At 42.3% G+C, this 19186-nt stretch overlaps 1 protein-coding gene, 2 long non-coding RNA genes and 1 pseudogene across 6 annotated transcripts in view; 2 read left to right on the forward strand and 2 right to left on the reverse strand.

The window, feature by feature from the left end:
* Positions 1-204: 204 nt before the first annotated feature.
* Positions 205-868, reverse strand: LOC125414768 (ferritin light chain-like; annotated as a pseudogene).
* A 750-nt stretch (positions 869-1618) lies between these two features.
* Positions 1619-16364, forward strand: LOC125414843 (uncharacterized). Its single transcript, XR_015735310.1, has 3 exons — positions 1619-1726; positions 15233-15345; positions 16158-16364. It is a non-coding gene; the product is annotated as an uncharacterized LOC125414843 (long non-coding RNA).
* LOC148119349 (uncharacterized) lies at positions 8228-17092 on the reverse strand. The gene is made up of 2 exons (XR_015735311.1): positions 16540-17092; positions 8228-9143 (listed from the first exon to the last, which is right to left on the reverse strand). It is a non-coding gene; the product is annotated as an uncharacterized LOC148119349 (long non-coding RNA).
* A 136-nt stretch (positions 17093-17228) lies between these two features.
* The window catches only part of Ap1ar (adaptor related protein complex 1 associated regulatory protein), a 32228-nt gene continuing 30270 nt past the window's right edge, over positions 17229-19186 (forward strand). For 2 of the 4 annotated variants that reach the window (XM_048456704.3, XM_048456707.3), the window contains exon 1: positions 17232-17542. In XM_048456704.3, the coding sequence (XP_048312661.3) occupies positions 17466-17542 (77 nt within the window). In that variant the 5' untranslated portion in view covers positions 17232-17465. Of the gene's footprint in view, positions 17543-19186 lie in introns of all 4 variants that reach the window. The other 2 variants (XM_048456706.3, XM_048456705.3) reach the window with 2 other exon arrangements.

A 19186-nucleotide genomic window follows, 5' to 3' on the forward strand; every position in this document is an offset into this window, starting at 1 on the left:
GAGATACCTGAGGAAGAAAGGAAGGGAGGTCAGCAGGAAGAGGAAAGGAGTATGAGAGGACGGTGGGGAGCAAATGTGATTGCCATTATTTTACATGAACCATATATCAATTATAATGCATTGTATATATGCTTATATGAAATGTAAACATTTTAAAACTGTGAACATCTGGGTTTTTTTTCTGTTTCAAAACGCTTCATTTTTACTTGGTCCAAGACTTGAGAGGGGCTCCAGGGCGTTACAAAGCTGCCCAGTGGCTTCTTGAGAGGTTGGGGTGAAGGTCCTGAGGCTGGCTGGTGCAGAGCAGGGGTGAGAGCCCCTCGGAAGGAGAGGCCCCCTAGTCATGCTTGAGAGTGAGCCGCTCAAAGAGGTACTCGCCCAGAGATGCCTGGGGCCCAGCAGCCAACCTGCGGAGGTTGGTCAGGTGGTTGCCCATCTTCTTGATGACCTTCACCTCCTCATCCAGGAAGTGATTTTCAAGGAAGTAACAGAGATGAGGATCTGTGTGAGGAGAACCCAGGGAATGAAGATCCAAGAGGGCCTGGTTCAAGTTCTTCTCCAAGGTCAAGGCAGCTTCCATGGCCTCCTGGGTTTTACCCCACTCATCTTGAAAGGGCTTCTGCACATCCTGAAAGAGTGCACGGCTGTCGTGATCGTTCTGCAACTTGAGGAGATGCTCGGTGCCCTTGCGCTTCTCCTGGACCAATTCGTGGAAGGAGTGGCCTACACCCTCCAGAGCCACGTCATCCTGATCAAAACAGTAGTCCAGAGAGAGGTAAGTGTAGGAACCACGCAGGTGTAGGTTGACCAGGCGGTTCACGGCAGCCTCCACTTCGGTGGAATAATTCTGACAAACTTAGGAGATCATGGCTGAGACACAGTCTGGAGCTATCCGCAAAAAGATGGTGCTGGCTGGTCCTAGGAACTGAAGGCGGAGAGAAGATGGTCCCAGAGGCTGTGACTGGAGAGGATGAGGAACAGTTGAAGCTAACAAAGGGAGGCCCCGGGTCTGTTGCGTCCAAACACTGTTGAAGCAAGACACAGACCCATGGGATCTCCGAGGGCTGCTCTGTGAATATCTTTTTAATGTTAAATATAGCTCAATAAAGTATGTGAGTAAAATCTTAATGCATAGCCATTCCTTTTTGTAAAATTGATGGGGGGGGGGGGTGCAGAAGACACACACATACCACAGCATTGTAGGGAGAGCTTATAGGAAGGAGAGTTGTAGGAACCAGTTGTCTCCTTCTACCATGTGGGATCTGGTTCAAATTAAAGTCACCAGGCTAGGTAGCAAGTGCCCTTGCCCTCTGAGCCATCTTGACAGCCTAGTACTACTCGTATAAGAGTATTGCAAAGGATAGAGTTCCATATAAAGAATATTGCACTGTACACATTACTATCCTCATTAGTTGTCATGGTGATACTCAGGTCATAAGCACAATCTAGCTTGCCAAGGGATAAGAGGTTCCGGTTTAGGGAGTAATTACCGCAGGCCAGACTTTGGGTGATATTTATTATACATCATTGCTGCGGGAGCTCCTTCCGCTCCTTCAGCCAATAGCCTCTGAGATACCAGCCCATTGGGGTGTGGTCTCTCTCTCTTTAAAAAAGCCACTTTAAAAAGTGGCTGTCCTCCACTCTCTCTCTGGCTTCCGGCTCCGCTTCCGGCTCCTAGACTCCTTTCCTGTTCGCACAGAGGGGCTGTTGTCTGGGACGGTAATCTGTAAGTTTTTTCCCCTTTGAATAAATAGCTATTCTATTAATCATAATTCCAAACTGGTGTGGGATTGTTTGTGACTTACGCCTTCATCTGGTGCCCAAAGTTTGGTTGTAGAACCCCCCCTTCTCTCCCACTCAACTGCTTGCCACCAGCTCGGCTAGTCACGAGCCCTCCCTCAGCTGCGGCCTGTGCCCTGTGTGTGGAGCCAGCAGTTCAATTAAACCCCACACCTCCCAAGCTCCACAGGCTCGGGACAGTCTCTGCCTGCCTGGTTTGCTCTTTTCTGAGTTGTTTTTAAATTTCCCTTGGAAGTGCGGTGCTTTAGTGGCATGAATCAGAACGACTTGGTCACGTGGAGGCATACACGGCTTCCGGGTTGCTCTTTTCTACCCCTGGATTCTGGGTTTCTGGTTCCGTGTATGGAATTGATTTAATTACATTTTCTTTCTTGAGCAACTTATATTTCCTAGTTTTTAACAAATACTAAGGCGGACACTGAAACAGGACCCTGTTTCTGTCACCTTTGCAGTGGTTCTAGTCGCGACTTGGCAACAGCACCGCCTACTAGACAAGAGGTAACATGGCAGTTTTTGTTTCCAATGCCAATTTTACTGTTTTCTTTATTAATACACTGGATATGTCATGCAAAGTTTATATGACTATGGGGATACATTAATTTACTTGTTACTAGGTTTCAGTTTTCTTTTCAATATTTTATCATTAAGAAAGATACGATTTTTACGGACTAATAATGAACAACTAGTTGAAAGGATTAAAATTATTGAAAATCAGGGGTTATCTGAACAAGTGGATACTATGATAGACAAAATTGACTCCATATCCAAGGGTACTAGGAAGTTACCTGAAAGGGTTCAGGCTGTTGAATTTGACATTCAGACGTTACCACAAAGTTTTGATAAGGTAACAGATAAAATGTACCTCCAGAATGGGAATCAAAAAACTGATACCTTAGTGAAATTCCTAGAAACACGGGTAGGTCAGGAGATTCAGGATTTAAAGGAGACAACGATAAAAAGATTAGAAATGATTGAAGAAATTATTGGAGCTGGTGAACAGAGTGAGAAGGCACAAGGACAGGATACAATGCCACCACCAGCTGTTAGAACTGGCTTACCCAGGGTTCTAACGACATACCCTGTAATTTATACTGACAAAGGGTCAACTTCTAAAGGCTCAAAGGGAGTTAAAGAAGCTAGGTGGACACCAAAAGCAATGAATGATTTAAAAGAAATTAAGCAAGCTGTCGTTAATTATGACTTGCACTCTGCATTTGTTAAGGAAATGATAAGGACTTGGGCTTCTAATGTCAGAGCTACTCCCCATGATTTCTCTCAGCTAGTGTCTGCAGTTTTAGATGATGGACCTTCCTTGATGTTTGGAATTTATTTCAGAGAGGAATCCAAACACATGGAACAGCAAGGAAGAGCTAAAGGTGTGGAAGTTTCCCAAGATCAAATTCTTGGTGTAGGAGCATATGCTGATCCACAGATCCAAGCTCTTTATGACGAAGAAGAGCTGTCCTTATGTCACAAAGCAGCCTTGACTGCTTTGAATAGAATACAAGATCCAGCAAAAAGGGTCGAATCATATACCAGGGTTAGGCAGGGACAGAGAGAACCCTTTACTTGGTGTGGGAGAATTATCTGTATTCTGTCAATCATATTTTAATAAAACGCTGGTTGGCCAGGCAGGCAATATAGACAGGAAAGCCAGACAGGAAGTAGAGGTGGAGCAAAGAGACTGGGAGTATTCTGGGAAGCTCCCTCTGCCAGTTCTGCCCAGACCACTGGAGAGGAAAGATGTAAGCTGCCACGCTGAGAAAGGTACTGAGCCATGTGGCTAACGTAGATAAGGATAATGGGGTAACATAAGTTATAAGAGCTAATAAGTAGCCTGACCTAATGGGCCAATCAGTTTATAACCTTATGGAGTCCTGTGTGTGATTTTCTTTGGGGTTTGCCAGCTGTGGGGTACTGGGTGGGACAGAAACCCCAACAAGCTGGCCCCTCATGCTACAAATGTTGCCAATGTGGATAACTGAATCCACAGAAAGCTTGAGAAAGCTTGGGAAAAAATAGAGTACAGCATGTTTTGTTGGTAGCAGCAATTTCTCGGGTCTGCTCTGCTTGCTAGAGGCAAGCAAATGCTCTCATCTAAGAGAGGCTTCCTGACTCAGTTTTAGCTGCAAAACTTTGTAGCTCCTTTAAGAGGTCCTGCCATGAAACACTTAAACTGTGTTGATGAAAAGCTGAATGCATGCTTTTCGGTTTTCAGTCGTAGCAGGAAAAAAGCTGTGCTGTTTTAAAATGCCGGTTTTCTGGGCCGTCCTGCCAGGGCAAACTCTGACTCTTTTAGGCAGACAGTCCAACTGAGTGTGGTCTGTGAGCAGAATACTACAGCTTTTGCTAGCAAGGACCTTGAAACGCCATAGAGTTGTGGCAGTGAACTGCAGCTCTGGCTGGTATCTCAGCCATGAGGCTGGAAAGCTAAGGAATGGGCTGGATCTAGCTGTCAAAGCCATGGCTCTCCATATTGCTTAGTAAATTAAAGGCTCATGTAGTCAGGAAAAGAGAGATATACAGTAAAGAGAGATTCAAAGAGGAAGAAAACCTCTAACTGGTTTACAGTATGTTAAAAAATATATGCAGGCTAAAGGTTAAAGTCATTAAAAATAAAAAAAGAAGAAAAGGGAGACATAGGGTGTGGTGGTACACACCTTTAATCCCAATGCCTGGGAGGCAAAGGTACATTGACCTTTGTGACTTCAAGGTGCAGAGGTAGATTGACCTCTGTGACTTCAAGGTATGGTAGTGCACACCTTTAATCCCAATGCCTGGGAGGCAGGGACAGACAGATCTCTGTGAGTTCAAGGTGTAGTAGCATACACCTTTAATCCCAGCACTGGGGAGGCAGAGACAGGAGGATCTCTGTGAGTTAAAGGACAGCCTGGTCTACAGAGTTATTCCAGGACAAAGATATATACAAAGAACCTGTCTCAAAAAGCCAAAAGTTAAAAGTAAAAATAAAAGAAATAGAGGTTGAAATAAAGCTGCATAAAGATGGAAAATAAACAAAGAATCTTGATACTGTTTGTTATTATTCTCTCTTTGAATTGTTTGAATGCTGAGGAAGGAGCAACAGCTGCTAAAAGACTTTTGTTTATAAATGTTGCTGAACTAACCCAAGATAGGTATTTTGAAAATACCTTGGCTTCAAAACTGAAGTCAAAAGGTATGTTACTTTGGAGAAGAGATTTTGCTTTTGTTTTCACAGAAAATGAGAGACTATGGATTCATTCTGAGTTAAGAAAAATCAGCTTTGATCAAGGGAGACCACCTGAGAAATCTCTGACAGGAACAGATGGCCCAGATGTCTGAGTTCTTCATCCAGAACAGGTTCAAGACTGCTGCCTGAGATGATCAGGACTCACAGGATACTCCAGTCAGGACTTGATTATAACTCTAAATTTTCTTTAGGTCCCCATAAGAGACTATTTGCAATTTTAAAAGATATTGATCTTGAAATTTAACCATCATTTTACTTTCACAGGATCCCCCAGAAAGAACGTCGCCCCCATGACAGCTGGAAGTAATTTTAGAGAACAACGTCCCTTCTCCCAGTAAAGTTTGTCCTTGGGTCTAGGGACATCATTTAGGGGTTGGTTATATTTAGTATACGGTTGAGGGTTGGGGGAGGAATTTTATAAGCGCAGGAATCCTTTAAAAAAAAAAAGGGATAATTGGATTATGGGATAATAGATTTGTACTTGTGAGTTATTGTTTTTAGACAAATATATTGGTATTGATTCTTATATATTGATACAAAGTTAAATTATGTTCACTATTGTATACATGCATGCTTCTACCTCTGTTTAAAACATTTTTATGTATTGATATATGTATATATATATAGTATTGATATATGTATATTTACCATACTGCATTGTACACTTCTACCTCTGATTAAGATACTTATATATTGTCTATGTATTGATATATATATTTACCATATTGCAATGTATACTTGCACATTGTTTATATTTGGAGGTCATATTGTCCTCATTTATTGCACAGTTGTTTATTGTCTCAATCTTTAAGTTAGATAGGTATTGAGAATTATATAGATCAATAGTCATCTAATTTTGTCATTTATAATTAGACTAATCAGGTTTAGATACATAGAGATTATATTCAGTATAGATAGATAATCTTCAACCTCTTCAAAGAGCTGTAGAAAATGGCCTTTAATCTAATTCAGAGTTCTGTGGTAGTGAGACACAATCGCTCCTGGCAACACCGATCTATTCCCAAGAGAATGTTGAGCACCAAAGACACTCCATCTGGAGCCTTTCTTCTTGCCAGAACTGGCCTTTGGGTAAAGAAATGCCCACACCTCAACTACTGACAGAGTTACAGAATATCTGTAAATGGATAAAACAGGACTGTCATATCCGCCAACACAGGGTAAGATAGCTTTGAAAAGTTTCTTGCCTTTGAAAATGGTATGTCAGTTACATCAGGCCTTAGCCAAAGTTGGTTGATTCGACGCTGCAAACGTGACTTTGGGTGTTTGCCCAGGTAGTCAGTTGTCTCTGTGATTTGTTACATGTTCTGGAAGTTGTTTGATTGCACTTCCTAATTACTCAGGTAACATTATTTCCCTTCTCAGATCTTCGATGGGATTGAAGATTATATAAATGTAGTTACTTTCCTCATGACTTGGCCAAGTTATTTGTTATACAAGACTTAAGCTAGTTAGAATAGGATATTTGTATTTATTGTATATAATTTCATAGGTTTGTACTTATTGTATATAATTTCATAGTAGGCTTAGAACTCTCTTACTTAAACCAAAGGGGGAGATGCTGCGGGAGTTCCTTCCGCTCCTTCAGCCAATAGCCGCTGAGATACCAGCCCACTGGGGCGTGGTCTCTCTCTCTCTTTAAAAAAGCAGCGGCTGTCCTCTACTCTCTCTCTGGCTTCCGGCTCCACTTCCGACTGCTAGACTCCTTTCCTGTTCGCGCAGAGGGGCTGTTGTCTGGGACGGTTGGTAATCTGTAAGTTTTTCCCCTTTGAATAAATAACCATTCTATTAATCATAATTCCAAACTGGTGTGGGATTGTTTGTGACTTACGCCTTCACATCATTCTACTGACTGGTTGTTTTTTCACTAAAGTTTTATTGGATATTTTAAAACATGATAGTACTGTTTCATTCATTCCTCTTGCTGCATAGAAAGGGTAGAAAGACCTTTTCTGTAAAGTGCTGGTCAGAAAGTATTTCAAGTTCTTGCATAAATTAGTTCACGAGCATGGCTATGTTCCAACACATTATTTACAAAACAGAAAGCTGTGCCTGTAATTTTCGACTTTTGTCATGAAACAGTGATTCTTGAACCTGAGAACATGAACCCCTCATATGAAACTTATAAAAACAAAACAAAACATGGAGACCAGATAGACAGATCATGATTATAAAGATAGATTTCAGTACTGATTGGCTTTTTTTGTTTGTTTGATTTTTGGTTTTGATGTTGTTGCTTCGAAACAGGATTTTTCTGTGTAACAGAGCCCTGGCTGTCCTGGAACTCACTCTGTAGGCCAGGCTGGCTTCAAACTCACAGAGATCTACCACCTGCCTCTGCCTCTTGAGTGCTGGGTACTTTTATAATCGATAAGTTAATCTAAGTTAACATAGAAATCAATGTAAAGACTTGAAGATTTTAAATGTATTTTGTACTGTGCTTTCAATAAATTAATATTATCAACTATTTGCTAGACAAGCTAGCTGTACTGTACACCATTCATCAACATTCCAGTAATTTCCAATCCTTTGCAGACTTTGGTACCTTATTGCTGCAAGTTCTTGTTTGACACGGGTGTTTCTATGCTAATGATTCTTCTCTCTTAGGCATGATTTGATTCAGGAAAGGGTTAATAAATTCCCCATCAACTCAACAGTAGTTAGGTGACTTGTGGTCTAGGGATGTAGTTAGCTTAGTGGCAGAGGACTTGCCTAGCATGTGTGAGCCCCTGGTTTAAACCTCAATTCTGTTAAAAAATAATAATAATAAATTTTTGTTACATTTTTCCAATCTTCAAATTATTCCCAAATTATTTGCATAGAGACAATTAGCTCTTACTGGCATATCATATTTAGTTAGTTAAGACTCTTAATGCCTAGTATTTGCAGGAAGAATGAGCTTGGATTTGGGGACACAAGATGACTATCTGAAGAAAATTTGGGTTGTCACAGGAGAAAGTATGTGTAGCTGCCACCTCTTGCATAGAGACCAAGGGTGATTCTAAACACCCCTCCGTGTACAGGACAGCCCATAACAAAGAATCAATTGGACCAGACACTAATGCTGATATTAAGACGCCCTGTGCTAGGGACTAATATACACATCCTAAATTTATCAGATTACATTGAAATTACATTAAACCACATTTTTACAAATAGAAAAAAAGCTCACAACTTAAATGTCATTCCAATGAACAATGAACACTTCCTTTATTGATCTCTTTTCTTCGGCATTCTACAATTTCTAAATTATGCGGTTAATTTTTAATAATGAAATCAATTTTTCTCATAAATTTAAAAAATGGCTTTATTTATCCTCTTCCAGCCCTCTTCATTTGTTCTTTTCTATAATCTGGGTGTCCATCTGCTGGTTTTTCCTCTGGGCTGCTGTGCTCCCATTTGGTTTTGTTTGGGTTTGTTTGTTTTTGTAGTAAAACTGCTGCATCGAATTCTTTCAGGTTGTGTCTGCTGGAAAGTGTTCTTTGCTTTCCTTTTTCAAAGCTCAGTTCCCTCGATCTAGTTGTCAGAGTCCAGCAGTCTCTTCTCCCCATCCTTTGCATGACTGTAACCCTTCCCAGATATTGCTGTCTTGAGAGTGGATTTTTGTTTGGTTTGGTTTGGTTTGGTTGGTTTGTTTTTTGTTTTGTTTTGTAGTTCTGGGTCAGAATCCAGCCAGGATCCAGCCAGTAGCATGCCCACCAAGTGCCCTTCTCTGAACTGAGACTGCCCACCCTCATATGCCGTTCTTGCTGCTGTTTCTCCCACGGTGGATTTTTTTTCCTCCTGTACTGTGGGTTTTCTTTTCTCCATATGTGTTTTTTGTTATTGTTGGGTTTTTGTTTTCTCTGTTTTGATTTTTAGCCACTTTCCTCTTCTGGGCCCTGGTTCACAGTTTCTACATTTATCCTGTTAGACTACACTGGGAGTTCTGAAATCTGTGGCTTGGTGCTTTATCAAATATCAGTGATTCATTTCACTGGATATGGTGATGCACACCTGTAATCCCTGCACTCGCGAGGAGAGGCACGAGAATCAGGAGTCCAAAAGCAGCTTCTTCTACAGATGGAGCTCAAGACCAGGCTGCTTACACAAGTTCCTGACCGGGGAAAAGGCAAAAGCAAAAGTAAAAGCAAATCTTTTTAAATATTTACTATTTATTTATTATGTATACAATATTCTGTCTGTGTGTATGTCTGCAGGCCAGAAGAGGGCACCAGACCTCATTACAGATGGTTGTGAGCCACCACATGGTTGCCAGGAATTGAACTCAGGACCTTTGGAAGAGCAGGCAATGCTCTTAACCACTGAGCCATCTCTCCAGCCCCTAAAAGCAAATTTTTTTGCCACGATTTTCAAGTCATTTTTCTCTCTCCAGCTCTCTCTTCCTCTTCCTGGACTCATGTACGGGTTCATTGCCCTCTGACACGGCCCCCCTGACTGCTTCCGTGCCATCGGCTCCCTGCTCCTTGTGTTCTCCTCCTTTACAGTGAACTGCCTTTAAGCTAATTACTCCTTTACATTTTCACCCCACGATCTGCTGGGAAGCTCAACCGATGTGTTCCTTGTGTTTTCACAAGAAAAATATAATCAATTCTTAATTCCCAACTTTCTTGCTTTACAGCATTTCCGTTTGTCTCCTCAAATAGGACATATCCTAACCTACTGTTAGCTCACACAGGTGTAGTAGCTCCGTCAACCCTCTATTCCAGAGTCTAGTAACTAGATCTATGTCTCTCAAAGCCCACTTCAATGTTTTCTCTTGTATATGGGTCTCCATTCTACTTATTTTTGTACCCACTCAAGAAGTTTTAATTTATTGCCATTGTCTAAAATGCAACCTTAAAGATTAAGCATAATTTTGGGGTTTTTTTTTGGTTTTTGTGTGTGTGTGTGTGTGTGTGTGTGTGTGTGTGTGTGTGTGTGTGTTTTCTCTATCTTTCCTGAGGAGTAAGGATCTTCTTTCTTCCTTTTATGTGAAGGCAATTACTCCAACTCTCCCTACATTAATGTTTGAACAGAAACAAGCCACGTTGCTTTAAGCTTTCATTTACCTGTAATTTGCCTAATACTCAAATAATAACTGTGTCCTTGAAGTGCTTGTTTGGTGATTTTCCTTCTGTTTTGATTTTACAGCTCAGAGGAGGGTGCTACAGTTTCAGAGTTTTGATTCACTGTCATGTTCAGACCCTGGGTCCAAGATCCCAAGTGCAACGGGGTATGAAGAATGTGTATCCCTTCTACTTCCCAACCCACCCTCCGCTCTCACTTTCTTGTCGATGCTGTGACTGGTGAGTGGGAAAATAAAGGTTCTATTTTCAAATCTGCAGCGTCTTCTGCTGACCCACTTCTTTATTACACATGACCATGGATTTAGTAGGTCTAAATCTGAAAATGAAAGATTTGAACTGAAATCAAATAGTAGTATTTGAAATGGGAACAAATGTTTGACTACACTTGGGGATTGCATGAATCAGACCGGCTAGGACCCCGTGGCAAGGGGCACGAATCATTTAGAGACAGCGCTGATCACAAGTGTGCTGACCTGTGTTGGTAATACATAGGATCCAAACACTTTCCTAAGACCGCTCCTCACCTGGTAACCTGAAATTGGGTTTGCCAATTTAGGAGAACCAGTTGCTTCCACAGTGTGGAGACTGCTCCACACTGCCACCTACCGCACCCTGAAGATCTCCGAGAGATGGGTGAAGTTAGAATTGTTGGGTTTTCTCCCCCCAGGATGAGTCAGTGTATAAAGCAGAGTTGGAGTTAATTAAGACAAATCCTAAAATGGATTTAATCTCCAGGGCTGATAGGAAAAGAGGCCCCATGGGAAGGATAAGCTACACCTAAATATGGGCGTGGCTTCTCAGAGAGTTGGGTTTACCTATCTTTACAGTAGCTAAGTACACGGTTTTTGAAGGTTTCTGAAGTTACTTCTCAAAGAGTTATTAAGGAATTTAAATGAGATGAGAGGGTGTCCCCGAGGTGCTCGGGATAGGATTATAGCTGAGGAGGTAAAACCCTAGGTCACAGGGTTGCACAAGGCAGCTAAGATGTATTATTACTGTAAATAAGGTTTATGGTCCTGTTAGTGAGTTCCCAGAAAGGAATAAGATCATACTTGAAGGTCATATAGGCTCAGGCCTTAGGCACGTGTGGTGGTTTGAATAGGAATAGCCCACATAGACTCTCTTGTTTGAAGGCTTGGTCCACAGGTAGTGGCACTATTAGTAGGTGTGGCCTTGATGGAGAAAGTGTGTCACTGTGGGGGCCGGCTTTGAGGTGATACCTGCTTGAACTAAGCTTATTGTGGCTCACAATCACCTGCTGACTGCATATCAAAATGTACAACTCGCAGCTCCTTTTCCAGCACTGCGTCTGCCTACATGCCACATGATAAAGGGACTAAACCTCTGAATTGTAAACCAGCCCCAACTAAATGTTTTCCTTTATAAGAGCTGCCATGGTCATGGTGTCTCTTCATAGCAATAAAACCCTAAGACAGCATGGTTAATTGCTGTTAATATTCTTACTAATATAATTAATATTAATATAATTGTAATTAATATTCTTATTCAGAACACTTCTATATGAAAGGAATATTGTCTTTAGATAGGAAACCTCCAGAACAAGTGTTAGTTGTGCTGGAATGCTTGACTTTTCAGCTGGTGAGAGGCTTTAAACTTTCACTTTGGAGTGAAGGGTTCTCCTCTCATATTCCCTTAAGTCCCCCATCTTTCTATCCTTCCTCAGAAGCCTTGTCCTTTTGTTTAAGTTAGCATCAGAGATAACTGCCAGATGTTAGATATTTCTGCCACTGTTCGAAGCTTGATTAGATAAAAGGGAAGGACCATGGGTTGTACCATCCAATGGGGAAACTGTTGAATTGTACTGTAGGACAGGACACTATCAGTGGGAGATGATGAAGTCACGTGGATGCTCTGGCTTTACAGTGTTTGGTCTCAACTCTTCCTCTTGTGGGGGCTCAAGGCTCTCGTTTTCAGGACAGTGGTGAGACCTGTGCAGTTTCTTATCCTTCCTTACCATGATGCCTGATGTCACACATGCACCCTACAGACTCTAGCTGAAAGGTTCTGTGTGAGGATCTTCCAGTGGAAGGCATTGCGGGGACATTCTTAGTGCATGAGCAGGAAGGAGTCATGCCATGTTCCTTAGTGGTGAGCACCCTCCTGCACAGTGGGGGTTCAAAGTAGGCACCTTCAATTATTGTCTTCTCTGCAACCACGATGGAAGGCAGCATGTCTCCACAGTACCTATTAACCAGCTCAGAAATCGTGTCTGCTTTTAAGGGACTTCTGAACCTCTAAATTCCTTCCTTGTTCAATGTCCAGGGTTCTCAGGCATGGTAGTTGTTCCCTGCAACAGCCACTTCTGTGTGACCTGGGAATTTCCTTCTAGCATTAAGCACCACTAACTGTCTTAGTGATTCCTTGCGCTGAATTCTCCCTGTTCTAATTAGTAATGTGGTTTCTGGCTTGGCATGAGAGATTTGAGACAAACTCTGCCCAATAAATGCAATAGGCCACTTATATAGTCATTTGTGTGAATGCCTCTCCTGTGAAATGGAAACATTGGGCGGGCAAAGAGGGAAGCAAATCGCCTGGTGTCTTGTTGTAAATGATGTTGAGAAACTATGCTAATTTACCACACACCCATAAGGCAGACAACATGCTGCTAGTGATGCAATTACATAATTATCTTTTGTGTCTTCAAGCATACTTCCGAGTGCTCATTTTCTTTGAAAAGCATCCACGTGGTTCGTTTCTCTATTTAACTATACACATGTGAAGTAAAAGACTATCATAAAAAAATAAGGGATTTCATGTTTCTGTCTTGCAAGTCTTTCTGTGTGCTGGCTGTGTGTGTTTGTTTGTGTGTGTTTCCTCACCCCTAAAGAAGCCTTTCTTCATCTGTAGAATAGAATTTAAAAGTATCCGGAAAACTTTGTTGGTATTAAAAAGAGTTAGGCAATGCTGGGCCAGCTTAAACCTGAATTGGATAGTTAGCCTTTCACATGATATTATTTAAAGCTAACTAAACGAGATATTACAAATCTAAACGAGATGTTACAGATCATGATGCTAGATTCTTGCATTGAGATTGTTCTGTTTGGGCTTAAGATATTGATAGCAAACAGTGTCTCCTTTTATTGCAGATTATGTGACAGACAAGGGCTGAAATTGGATAATTTTTCCTTACATTCAGGGTATCTTCTCTTCTCTTTTCTTTTCTTTTCCAAAATAGGGTCTCACTATTTAACTCTGGCTGGTCAAGAACTCACTACATAGACCAGGCTGGCCTCAAAGTCAGAGATTCACCTGCCTTGGCCTTTGAGTGCTGGGATTAAAGGCGTGCACTGCTATGTCTGGCCAAGGAACATACTTTCCTAAAGCCTGACTTCAAGAAGTAGTATGAATGCACTTGAGGGAGGGCAAGTCTAAATAAAAGGTTGAATTCTGAAGGAGGAAGCATTTCTCACAGGATGCTTCTACAGAAACTACAAGGTATATTTGTATACTTAGAAATCAGAAACATTCCCAATTAGGGTATTTAAAGTTCACATGATACCATATCGGGATTAATATACTAAGCAGTTGACAGTATTTTATCCTCACAAAATAAGCTTTTTAATAGTTTTATTTTGTTGAAGAGGTTTACTGTAATTTCAGTTTTATACTGGTCATATGCCATATCCTGTGTTAGCTTTGGTAATCTAAACTATGAAGTGAATTAAATGAAATCTGTGTCCCTGTTTTGCAATAAGGAACACAAAATTCTTCCCAAGAACTGCTACCATACTAGAACATGATCACACACAAAAAGATTACTAACCAGTGAGAAATTCTGAACAAAGAAAATCAAATTCGGAATCACATGATCAGAAGACAGGTGGAAGGTACAAAACATATCCTGACTCCAGAGTATCTATGAGGGAAAAATCTTCATAATAAAATCCTAGAAAAGAGAATTTTGAAGCAGGCAAGGGAGAGGCCCCTACACCTGGAAGGCAAGGGCAGGACTCACTAGAAATCTGACGTTAAAAGTCTATCACTGGGGTGGATTTATGTATGTGTCTCTTATTGATAAACTGAATATTCCACTTGGTCAGTTGTCACATAAATGTGCTCTCTAGCTGTGATAAATTTCACACGTATATCTTGGAATGTTCTTGGCTATGGTTCTTACTAACTTCACCTTTTGCCCAAACTTAAGGGAAACAAGATTGTACCTTAGTAGGAACCCAAGTCTATGCCACCAGCACTAGGTTTTCTTCCCATTATCTGACTCATAAATATCCCTTATATTTCCAGGTTTTCTGCCTGTCAGTTCTTAACCAACAGATCAATACTTGGCTGCATGAAAAACTTCAAAACTACATTGCACACATTTATCCATAAAGCTCCCACCCCCTGCATGGTGGTGTACACCTGTAACCTCACTATTAGTTCAATAGTAGGAAGATCTCCAGTTAGAGAGATCTAAGCTACATGGCAAGACCCTGTCTCAAAAACAAACAAGCAAACAACTAGCATTTTCATACATTATTCAAAATGTATTTCCTCTATCATTAGCTTTTAAAGATAATTCTGATGACTACAAAATGAGAAATGCCAGCAAACTCACCATCCTTCACATGTTAATCATTTAGTTTTGTGATTATTGATGAATATTTGCAAATCATTTTCCATCATGAGTTTCCGTCGGAGGCTCAAGAGAGTGCTGATTCACTGTACCCTCGCAAATAATGGGATATTCTATTTGCAAACCTTTCTTCACACGTGAATGACTTACTATTTTAAGTTGCTTAGATTTGCTTAGCAAAGTTGTGTGTGTGTGTGTGTGTGTTTGGTGTTTCAAGACAGGGTTTCTTTGTAGCTTTGGAGCCTGTCCTGGAACTAGCTCTTATAGACCAGGCTGGCCTCGAACTCACAGAGAACCACCTGCCTCTGCCTCCTGAGTGCTGGGATTAAAGGCGTGTGCCACCACTACCCAGCTAAGGTTTTTTTTTTTAAAAAAAGATTTATTCATCTACATTGATTCTGAAGACCATTCACATTTTTAACTAAGTCCTGATTTAAACAATGAAAATAAGCACACCTATGAGAAGTGCCCTGTCAAGTCTACAGCTGTAATTACTTACGTTTGTTGTTGTTTCTGAAACAGGGTTTCACCATGTAACTCTGGATGGTCTGGAACTCCAATATGAAGACAAGGTTGGCCTAAAACTCCCAGAGATCTATCTACCTGACTATGCCTCTCGAGTGCTGGGGTTAAAGGTATGTGCCACTGTGCCCCACCCATTTCTCAAGTTTTCTAAATTAGCAATAATCATGGTGTCACATGACGTTTATGTGACTGGAGAGAGCTGGGTTGCCAGCACCTACATCTGGTGACTTACAACCACCTGTAACTTCAGACCCAATGTCCTTTTCTGGTCTCCATGGGTATCTGCATGCACGTGACACACACACACACACACACAATCTTAAAAAGAAATTAACACAGAGTATTTATTATTATCGCTGTTGTACCTCAAGCTCCATTCCCTCAACAGCAGTGTCTTTTAGAACAACAGTACAACACAAACAAGGGTGTGCTGATAGCCGCGGAGCCAAAATGCAGGCTTCCGATCATGGATCCTCTTATTACCTGTTTGTCCTATGTGTCATTGCCTTCTTTTAGAATTTCCTACAAGCAAACTTATGCAATATGTAAGCTTTGCAAATTAGAGGTTGATTTAGCCTGCTTTTCTGCAGATCCAAGCTCTCAAGGTATGCTCATCAGCATTATGGGCAATATCCATAGGATTCACATACCAGCTTCCTTAAACACTTATAGTTCAATTTCAAAGAGTACTTTATTAATATTGATTTCAGGTACTGGAAGGAAGAAGGAAAATGCAGTAACAACTTAGGTTTCAAACCATTATGTCATTTCACCGGCATCCACTGAGCTGGTCTGCGTACTTGGATACCAAAGAGTCAAGTGCATTAGTTTAAGTGCTAGCACTGAAATCCTGGTTGGTCTTGACAAGAATCAACAAAATGACCAACTCAAAAAATGTTTATCATTACTATTTTTTTTTCAGATGTAACTACTTCCCTGGCATTGAAGCACGTTAAGACGGTAAGGGTAAGATTTGGTTGCCAATGAAGCATATTACTCACAAGGCTAGGCATTTATGAAACCGTGTCTTGTATCCAACTGGGGCCAGGGCAGGGTTTCATTACATAGTCTAGCTGGCCAGGACCTGGCTCTGTAAACCAGGCGGGCCTCCAACTCATGGTACTCCTGCCTTCCGTTCTCAAGGCTACCTGGTGCTGGAAACCAGGTTTTAAAGCAGCATTTGAGAACGTGGACCTTTCCCTTAGCCTTGCTTCAGGATGTTTGAATTGGCAACGGCTAGTGCTTCTGAAAAACCCAAGCCCTTTTGCTGATTTCCCCTGGATCTCAAATCTCAACTTTCTCACCTGAAATTACTTGAACTTTCTTTTTTTTTAAGGCAGGGTCTACCGCAGCGCAGGATGACCCTGAACTTAAGATTCTGCGTCCACCTCCCAGATGCTGAGATTGAAGATTTTCCACCGCTTTAACCAACTGAGCTACATCGCCACCTGGAACTTTTCATTTTTAAAAGAAAATCTTGCTAGTAGTGCACCATTAAGGTCTCTCCACAATGCTGACAGTATAGAAACTGCCCCACAAACGAGACTATTTGAAGAATAAAAGTTCCTTTTTGTGTCGTCTAAGTAATGGCAACGAGTCCTTAGCATCTACCTCCAGCTATGGTTGCAGTACTGGAAGCCACTTGCTGGGTGACATCCGACCCGCTACTGCAGGCGGGAGGCTCGCATGCCTTAGGTACAAAGTTTAAAGACAGAACTTGCGCTCTAGGCTCCCCGCGGGATCCTCCCCACTCGATAGCGACGCAAAGCCAGAAACGCCACAGAGAGAAGGCAATTCACCGCCTAGGATCAGGGTTCAACCCAGTTAATGACAGTCAAGAACACCGCCTCCTGCCAGGCTGAGACAGCCAAAGCGGAAGCTGGAGGAAATGACGCACGCGCCGGCCGCCGGAAGCGGGGCGGCAGGAAGCGTGTCCAATGAGAGCACGGGAGCGGCAGGGGGCGTGGCGGCACGGGCCTCCCGCGGCTGCCGGGGCGGTGACCGGCGCGGGCGGCGGATGGCGAGCGGGCCATGCGGACGGCTGGCGATCCGGGACCCCACGGCCTTGCGCTCGTCCCTCGCGCCGCGGTAGCCCGGTACCCGCGTGCCTAGCGGTGGCCTTTGTCCCCTGGGTCGCCGATTGCCGCGCTCCGGCCGGCGCGGATGCAGCAGCTCCGCCTGGGCTCGCGCTCGCGGCTGGAGGAGGAGCGGCGGCGCCGGGCGGCATGCGATGGGGAACTGCTGCTGGACGCAGTGCTTCGGGCTGCTTCGCCGGGAAACCGGACGGCTGCAGCGAGCCGGCGGAGGGTAAGCGGCAGCGCAGGCCCGGGAGGCCCGGCCGGAGATCGGTGGTGATGGTGCCTGCCGCCCCCGTCCAAGCTCTCTGTCCCCAAGGACCCACCTCGGGAGGCAGCGTCTCCGGTGTGCACCCGGCTTTGACTCCTGGACACACCCTGCTTTAAATTTGTTTCATGTCAAAGCGTCTGTCCACGTCTTTGATTTTCTTTTGGGCCTTAACAGAGCAGGTGAAAACCTGGCCCCGAGGTTGATATCTCAGGTGAATTTTAAGTAGAAGTCACTTTCTCCAGGCTCTGATGAACTCTGTTAGGTCAAGAGCTGCCGGATCACAGCGCACACTGGACATTTAAGTGATTGGTGCGGCACTATGTAATTCTTTTCATAGTAATACTTAGAAATTTGGAAAGGATAGCACGCTGTGATTGCTACTCGCGTTCTTGGTAATCCAAGTATCGTCGAACATCACTTCTCTTGTGCGAAGTGGAATATGCTTAAGATTTTTCTATCCACGCCATCCAAGAGCAAAATTTTATGATTATCTCCTTGTTATACTTTTTATTTCCTAGAGTACCAGGCACATAGCACCTAGCGTTGGTGTTGACTTTATTGTTACTAAGTATTTCCCAGGAACTTTAGCCTAGAATTAAAAAATCTAAGCCAGGCGCTATTTTGTACTTTCTTAAGCATACTGCCAGATTTTCAGCCAGTAGCTTTGTACCTTCCAGCATGCATGTAACCAAGGGATTTGTAATTTAGAATCTTTATAGAGTCAAATACAATTCACTAATCAGGCAGAGTATCCCCTGGGATACAGAATAACTAAGGCTTTACACTATGCATCCCTAGAATCGGAGTGAATGGACTTAGAAAATTTCTGCTTAGTTTGGAATTTTGATTTCCCTGATTTCTATAGTATTATGGTCACAGCTGTTTAATATTGTCCTCCAAAATCATATTGCTGTAAGTTTTATGTGGATGAACCCTTTTACTAAGCTATGCAAATAGACTCATGAAAGAATTGGACATGCACCATCTTTGGCTTTAGGTTATTACCTTGGAAGGTGTAATGTTCTAACTCAGGGAAGGAGTCTTTTATATTCTGTGGTAGATATAATGTTTTTATATTTAACGCTGGAGTACATTACTTGAATTCCTCTCCCCCATGGTGATTTTACAAACGACATTTTACATAAGCTATTCATTAAAATTGTGGATTCTACTGGTTGAACATAGGCTTGGCAGCATAGGATAGGAGTAACAGGAGGAACTGAGGGAGTCAAGTGTATGTTGTCTGAAATATGTCATAATACTTGATCGTGAGTCTGCACTTTGCCCTGGGTAAACACTTTGAGTAAGCCCTATATGGCATGGATAGTGATCTAAGACCGTCTGACCAGTTCCAATCCTGTTTCTTTTCGTCTGCAAACACAGGTTTCAGCCGTCTCCTTGCTTGAATCTTTTGGTAAACGCACTGCTTAATATCAGTCTTAACAATTCTTAGCAGCATCCTGGAAGCATGTAGTTACTTAAACACAGTAAGATTGAACAGTCTTTCAGTGTAGTTGCTATGTTAGGCATGCATCTGACCAGTTAATAGTTACTTCTAGGGGTGAAAAAAAATGGGTAATCACAAAAGTTTGCCTTGATTTTGTC

Source organism: Myodes glareolus, chromosome 17, assembly GCF_982192425.1.
Source record: "Myodes glareolus chromosome 17, mMyoGla1.1, whole genome shotgun sequence".
Classification (NCBI taxonomy): Eukaryota; Metazoa; Chordata; class Mammalia; order Rodentia; family Cricetidae; genus Myodes; species Myodes glareolus.